This window comes from Triticum dicoccoides, chromosome 1A (assembly GCF_002162155.2).
Source record: "Triticum dicoccoides isolate Atlit2015 ecotype Zavitan chromosome 1A, WEW_v2.0, whole genome shotgun sequence".
In the NCBI taxonomy this organism is placed as follows: domain Eukaryota; kingdom Viridiplantae; phylum Streptophyta; class Magnoliopsida; order Poales; family Poaceae; genus Triticum; species Triticum dicoccoides.
This window is the reverse complement of record NC_041380.1, coordinates 255,061,149-255,068,653: the sequence shown is the minus strand read 5'-3', so window position 1 is coordinate 255,068,653 and position 7,505 is coordinate 255,061,149. Positions and strand designations below refer to the sequence as shown.

Here is a 7,505-nt window from a genome sequence, read left to right as displayed (position 1 = left end):
TAAGGGAATCAACAACATACATACCATCAAAATATCGATCGAATACCAAATTCACATGATTACTTATGACAAGACTTCTCCCATGTCCTCAAGAACAAAAGCAACTACTCACAAAACATATTCATGCTCAAGATCAGAGGGGTATTGAATAGCATGATAGATCTGAACATATGATCTTCCACCAAATAAATCAACTAGCATCAACTGCAAGATGTAATCAACACTACTAGCAACCCACAGGTACCAATCTGAGGTTTTGATACAAAGATTGAATACAAGAGATGAACTAGGGTTTGAGATGAGATGATGTTGTTGAAGATGTTGATGAAGATTGGCCCTCCCATGATGAGAGGGTTGTTGGCGATGATGACGACTTTGATTTCCCCCTCCCGAAGGGAAGTATCCCCGGCGGAATCTCTCCGCCAGAGAGCAAAAGTGCTCCTACCCAAGTTCCGCCTCGATACGGTGGCGCTCCATCTCGAAAGTCCTCCTCTTATTTTTTCTAGGGAAATGGGCTTATATACCAGAAGATGGGCACCGGAGGGTGGCCAGGCCCCCCACTACTTGGCCACCCTCCGGTGCCCATCTTTTGGTATATAAGCCCATTTGCCCTAGAAAAACCACCAGGGCACGCCAGCGGTGGTAGGCTCACCCTGGTGCCTAGTGGGCACCTGGGTGGCCCACTCTGGTACTTCTTTTATCCAGTAATTTTCATATATTCCAAAATAAACCTTTGTAAAATTTTAGCTCATTTGGAGGTGTGCAGAATAGCTATCTCTGACGTAGCTTTTAAATGTCCAGAATTCCAGCTGCCAGTATCTCCCTTTTCATGTAAACCTTGCATATTATGAGAGAAAAGGCATTAGAATTGCTTCACAAAGTATTATATTTATTGAAAATACTATAAATAGCAGTAGGAAAACATGATGCAAAATGGATGTATCAGGTACCGAGTTTAATCTATTTGTCGCCACTTTGGTAAAAATCTAGAAGCTGACATTAATGAGGCATATGGGTATGAACTGTTGAATCCGTTCGGCCTCCTTAATCTTCGGCAACAAGACAATCTCACAAAATTAAGTTTGAATAGGTCAAGTCGGTCGACATGAAGACAATTGAACAACTCCAAATGGTTAGACTTGATTATATCCCAGAAATTCTGATAGAATTTTGTGGGGAAACCATCATGGCCTAGAGCTTTGTTATGTTCCATTTGGAAAAACACAGCTCGCACCTCCTCTTCTGAGAATGGTGTCGTGAGGATATCGTTTTCTTCTGCTGTGACATGTAGAATATCATATATTCGGGTCCCGTCAAGGGTGAAATTCCCTTTAGTCGGCGCTCGGAAAAGAGACTTTTTAGCATTTTGTGATATAATTTTGAGCTCCTCCTGACCTTCGATCCGCCCCTCATCTTGTTGGAGACTGTAAATACGTTTCTTCCTATGCCACCCATTGGCGACCAATTGGAAGTATCTTGTCTTACCACCACCCATCAAAATGAAATCAGCTTTGGATCTCTGGCAGTATTTGATCTCCTCTTCTTGCAGTAGATGGACAACCATCTCATTAGATTGATTTTTCAATTCAATCTCTTGCTGAGATAATGTGCATGTCTCTGCAATTTTGTCCAGGTCCTCAATGATGATACATATCCTTTGCTTTTCTTTTTATAGATTCATTGGTGTGTTTTTCCCATCCAGAGAGGTGTCGCCTCATGGCTCTTATTTTAAAGATCCATCGTTGAATAGGTGTACGACCAATGGTGGGCCTCTCCCAAACATTTTTGATTATGTCTACGAATCCGTCCCTATGCAGCCATCCAAATTCAAATTTGAAAGGGTGCCTGGTGGCTGGGTTCGTAGAGTTAGAATCCAAAATGATGGGTGCATGATCCGATAAGGCCTCGATACGCTCTAGGGGTCATACGGTTACTAGAGGAAATTTTAGTTCCCATTCGGTATCCATTAGTACCCTATTGAGCTTCTCGTATGTCAGCACAAATCGGTTGTTCACCCAAGTGAACTGATGCCCCGACATAGTGGCCTCCCGAAGATCCAAATTGTCCATCACAGTATTGAATAGGAAAGGCCATGCGTGTTGAAGCAGTCATTATTTTTCTCTTCCTGGTACCTAAGAATATTAAAGTCCCCTCAAATAAGCATCGGGTACGAGCTATTCTTAGCCAGGTTTACCAATTCCCGAAGGAAAGCAGATTTATGCTCATCTTGGGCAACCCCATAGACAACGACGAGAGTCCATGTGAAATTATCAGCTCTATCCGTAGGTGAAATTTTATATGAAATTCACCAATCAAAAAAGCCAACAAGTCCATGGTTGTTATCATTATCCCAAGAAGGATTCCTCCAGATCCTCCACGAGCTGGTAGACTATGCCATGTGTAGTCGAAACCACCTGATAGGTGATCGAGGACATCCAGGCGAAAGTCACACTTGCTAGCCTCGGAAATTGCCACAAAATCCGAACTATGTTCCCGCACACAATCACTGATGTGTTTGTGTTTAGCCAAGTCCGAGAGACATATGCTATTCCAAAACATGCCTCTCATGCGGGAACTCGGGTTTGTGTTGAACTCTTCGCCTTCTTGTGCAAATTTTATTTCTTTTTAGAGAAGTGCCATTTAGATTTCCGTGAAAATGTGTGAAGTCACAAAACATGGATTCTGGTCTTGCATCATCCAATCCAACCCCAGTAACCCCACCAATCAAGTGGGATATAAGCGGACCATCATATTTGGCATCCACTTCATCCTCCTCCTCGGTTTGTGGGTCAGGTATGGTGGTTTTACACTTCGAAGAAACCTTTAAACGTCATGACAATTACTGAAAGCATGTATGACAACTTCTCTTCTTAGCATTGGCAATTTGTCTTACCGTAGCATGACAATTTCTGAACATGTATGTCTACTTGCTCTGTTGATAACAATTTTTTCGATGTAACAATGGCAATCCTCTTGTGCTAACACGAAAATTCTCATCTGTTGCAACATGATGAGTTCTGAACATGTGGGCAGCTTCCCCTTCTCTTAGCCTCACATTTTTTTTCAATTTGCAGCATGACAAATCCCTGAAACGCGTGATAATATTTTCACTATAGCACCACAATATTTTCTTTTAATATGACAAATCTTTCGGTTGTAGCATGATTTTTTTTAAATGTTGTTTGCGGGAGCCTCCTAGAGCGAGCGACACCGTCTGCTTGCGTGAGCCTCCCAAAGCGAACGATCGCTCGTTCCAAAGACACCAAAGAGGGTACGCTTCCCCAGCATTAGCATCCATTATATGACACAACATCGTCGACGCCATCTTTGCTAACTTATCACGCTTGATCAAATAGATTCATGAACCATGCAGGTTGGAGTACTGTCTCTATTTCTTTTTATCCGGAATATAAATTTTGTCATAAGTCAAATTTCAACAAGTTTGACCAAGGTCATAAGAAAAACATCAACGTTCACAATATATCAAATCAATATCATTATGGAAATGCCTTTTATACTATATATATCTTTAGTATTGCGGATATCGATAGTTTTAATATAAACATGGTTATACATCTTCTAACTTAAAACAAATCTTGTATGCAAAGTGCTCTCTGTGTAAATAAACGTATGATAATTGTTTACAAAGGTTGTTAAAGAAACAGAGGAAGTACTCCTATAAACATCTGTACCACACGGTAGATGTGATAAGCAAATTGAAATTAAGGCATGATACTAAACTAGTACTTCCTTCGTTTTTATTTACTCTGCATACTAGAGTTGACTGAAGTCAAACTTCGTAAACTTTGACCAAGTTTATAGAAAAGAATATAAATATTTACGATAACAAATCTATATGATGCAAAAATACATTCAATAATGAATCTAATGATATTGTTTTGTTATTGTACATGTTAATATTTTTGTCTATAAATTTCGTCAAAGTTTACAAAGCTTGACTTTGACCAAATGTAATATGCGGAGTAAACAAAAACGGATAAAATATTTGCCCCCTGGTCCAAGAAAGAGCCATTGGATTACTCCCCAATCACCATTCGCCAAGGCATGTCCCGAGATAACCACAACCTTGAGTGCTTGACCGAACCACCTACCGTTCTTTGCCCGGGGTCGGGGTCAAGTGCATCAACCTACCTAGATAAGGTTTCCACGGCCCCACCTTGAGCCGCACCCGGCATCCCAAACAAAGCAAAACCAAGGGAGCCCCCGGATTTCCTCCTTCCGCTCCTACGGGACCCACAAATCCACTGCCCCTCATCCGGTCCGCCTTGAAAAAAGAAATATCCGATGGCCGATACTGCCATGTCGGCCTAGGCTTCTGCTGGACCCACCTGTCAGCGAACGTGTTAGCCAGCTGGTGCGTGACGCACACCGGGGCGCAGCGCCCGTAGGTGGACGTTGCTTCCGGATATTTCTCCGTGGGCCCTGGCTCGGCAGGAAACTCAACTCCGCCTCGTTCCACCAGTAATGTACCCACGCGATTAGCTACTTTCAATGCCAAGAAGGTCCCACCCACGAGCGGACAAACCTGTCAGCGAGGAAGAGTAAACCGCGTACCCTTTTGGCGCGTGAACGAGGGATGTTAATGTTCCACTGGATCGCGCAAAGGACTGCCACGCGGGCCCCGTTCACTGTTCCTCGTCGCCTCCCCAACCCCTCGAGAGTGGCAACAAAAGGAGGAGTACGGCTCGGATTAGAGTTGGACTCAGCAAAGAGCGCAGCAAAAGTGGTGGGAAAGCAATCCAAGCCCGCAGCTTAAGGGGGAGGCAGCGGAGCACAATCCAGTCCAATCCGATCACCACCCGAGTAGACCAGACCAGAGCGGAGCGGCCGGGAGGAGGAGGAGGTTTAGCTAGGGTTCTCGCCGGCGGTCGATCGATCAGCCTCATCGATGCGGAGGTTCCAGGAGTCCGTCAAGGCCCTCGAGGCCGACATCGAGCACGCCAATGCGCTGTGAGTGCAACGACCCTCCTCAATTTCCCAGATTTTGCGTGCGCTTTTCGTCGTTGATGTGCCTCGCTGATTAATTTGGCTGCGTCCTCTGCTCCTTTATGCGCAGGGCGTCGGAGTTCCTGAGGGACTACGACGGGTCGGTCATCCAGATGCGGATGGCCTACAGCGCCGTCGCGCATGTCCTCGTCCAGTGGACCGACTGTAGACTCGCCAGCGCGCTCGGCCTCCTCAAGATTATGATTTACAAGGTGCTGACTGAATTTCCTCGCAGCCCTTCTGCAATTTCAGCGTTTTGCTCTGTCCTTTTAGTTCTTCGCATCTGGTTGCTGGCTGAATTTTGATAAATTTCTGGTAACGCAGGTGTACGCGGAGGATGGCACGACGACCTTGCCAAGTTGGGAGAGGGAGGCCAGCATCAGAGAATTCTACGGTACCTTTTTAATAGTTATTACCTCTCAATCCAAGCAAAACCATGGAAGCAGCAGAGTCCTGCTGTTTTCCTAGATAGATAGAAAAAAAAGACATGGAAGACTCCACATGTTCATCCATATTATTTGCGTCGCGGCAGGTGTTATATTCCCGTCGTTGCTTCAGCTGCCAAGCGGGATCACTGAATTGGACGACAGGAAGCAAAGGAAACTGTGCGTGGACAAGTTCAAGAGAAGGGATGGCGATTTCTCTCAGCTGGATTTGGAGAGGGAGGTCGAGTGTGGGATTTGTCTGGAGGTGAACGCTAAAATCGTGCTGCCCGACTGTACGCACTCTTTGTGCTTGAGGTGCTTCGAAGAATGGTATGAAATTCACTCGGTCTCCCTCATTCGATTGCCTGCAAAAGTCATTGCTTCAATCATTTGCGCAATTTTTTTTATAGCTTATATGTAGTCAAGTAGTTCATCTGGTCATCTACGCCTTATCCTACTGATCTAACTAACAACCTGTTTCCCGAGCTTTAGTGTGATGGTATTATTTATAGTTCAACAATCTGTTTCCATTACCAAAACACAATCTATTTTTTTTATGCATTTCATAACGCTCATAAAAAAGGGTAAACTTTTGTAGTTCAACAATCACTTTTCTTTTTAGGAAGTTCAACAATCAGTTGCATGCATGCAGATTATGCCAAACAGAGCCCCAAGATTTACTTTAATTATGAGAAACATTTACATACACAAAGCCTGCTCATATGTTCGTCAGGTTCTGTCAGTAAATTTGAGATGTTCAGCTCAATGCTTTAATTGCCTCAGGAGATTTGCTTCACTTTCTTGATGTCATTATTTAACACTTCTTGGATTTCATATTGTGTTTGTTAGAGCATGTACAATGGGGGCATCACCTTGGTGTTGCCTCAGCTATTAATTTAATCAAAAAGCAATCAGACCACCGTTTGTGAATTATTTTGGCCAACGGAGGCTACACTCTATAGCGGACCCACCTTCCTTCACATGCATGGTGTTTCTTTTCAGCTCTCTCCATCTCTCTCTTTGCTTGCATCAGCGTAGCTGCCCCTTTCTATCTTTCTCTTGCTTTTTACACCGAAGAGGCTGGTTCTTCTGCAAGCTACACTAGCTCTTCTGAGGCTACAACTTTTTGTCCGAACCTAAATCCGAGCCTAGGTGGACCTGCGGGGCAGCAGGTTGAGGCCACCCATTGGCCATGCCCTTAGTCATCGAGCAAAACAATTCCATCCATGCTCTTCATGCCTAACTTGTCACATTCTTCACTCTGTTCCAATTTGCGGGACCCCTTAATACGATTTGATGACGACGATAACAAGGTTCACTCTCCTCGCAGGAATGCTAAATCAAAGTCGTGCCCCTTTTGCCGCGCCTGTCTCCAAAAGGTGAAGCCGACCAGTCTGTGGGTGTACACAGATGATCGTGATGTTGTAGACATGGATGCATTGACGAGTGAAAACATTAGGAGATTGTTTATGTACATAAATAAGCTACCACTTGTAGTCCTCCATGTTGTTGACCTTGACATTTATGAGTACCATAGCAAATAGAATGCCTTGTTCACACTTGATTGTGTTCAGTTCAGCACCGAGTTGATGCTACTGATTCCATCATTCTGAGTTCTTCGAGTCGACAGAAACCAATTAGTTGCTGCCGAGGTTAGGTTTACAGAACGTATAGGGCAGAAGGTTAGAAGTTTAGGAATAATTAAATAGAAAATTTAATCAAATCGGGAAGCTCCCGTAGCTCAGTTGGTTAGAGCGTTGGTCTTATGAGCCTAAAAAACTGAAAGAATTTCAATTCACTAAGATAATTGAAATTTTTTCATTTTAAGAAACTTGGTGGTTCAAATAATCCATTGTTTTTTTTCCTGTTTCATTACCCCCTAAACAATTCAATACAGGCCAAAGAACGCCTTTGGGTGGTTTGCCTCGATCTAGTGCATACATAGCAATGGTGCTTAGGCACATATAATTGACAAAAATTCATTTCACCAAGAAACTTGATAATTGAATTTTTTTCATTTTACTACCTTGAAGAAACTTGGTGGTTCAAATAATCCGTTGAAGTTTTTTCCTA

General features: G+C 43.5%; 1 protein-coding gene across 1 annotated transcript; it reads left to right on the top strand.

The window, feature by feature from the left end:
• The first annotated feature begins 4,700 nt into the window (after window positions 1-4,700).
• On the top strand, window positions 4,701-6,993 carry LOC119267808 (E3 ubiquitin-protein ligase AIRP2-like). Its single transcript, XM_037549253.1, has 5 exons — window positions 4,701-4,971; window positions 5,078-5,219; window positions 5,332-5,401; window positions 5,540-5,762; window positions 6,763-6,993. The coding sequence occupies exons 1-5, from the start codon at window positions 4,910-4,912 to the stop codon at window positions 6,974-6,976; spliced, it is 711 nt and encodes a 236-aa protein (XP_037405150.1). The 5' UTR covers window positions 4,701-4,909; the 3' UTR covers window positions 6,977-6,993.
• The last annotated feature ends 512 nt before the right edge of the window (window positions 6,994-7,505 follow it).

Bases quoted from the DNA above. Each gene is read 5' to 3' on its own strand.
- LOC119267808 (XM_037549253.1), top strand. From the start codon at position 4,910: ATGCGGAGGTTCCAGGAGTCCGTCAAGGCCCTCGAGGCCGACATCGAG. The intron at 4,972-5,077 runs GTGAGTGCAACG...CTTTATGCGCAG, and splicing joins ATCGAGCACGCCAATGCGCT to GGCGTCGGAGTTCCTGAGGG. The intron at 5,402-5,539 runs GTACCTTTTTAA...GCGTCGCGGCAG, and splicing joins CAGCATCAGAGAATTCTACG to GTGTTATATTCCCGTCGTTG.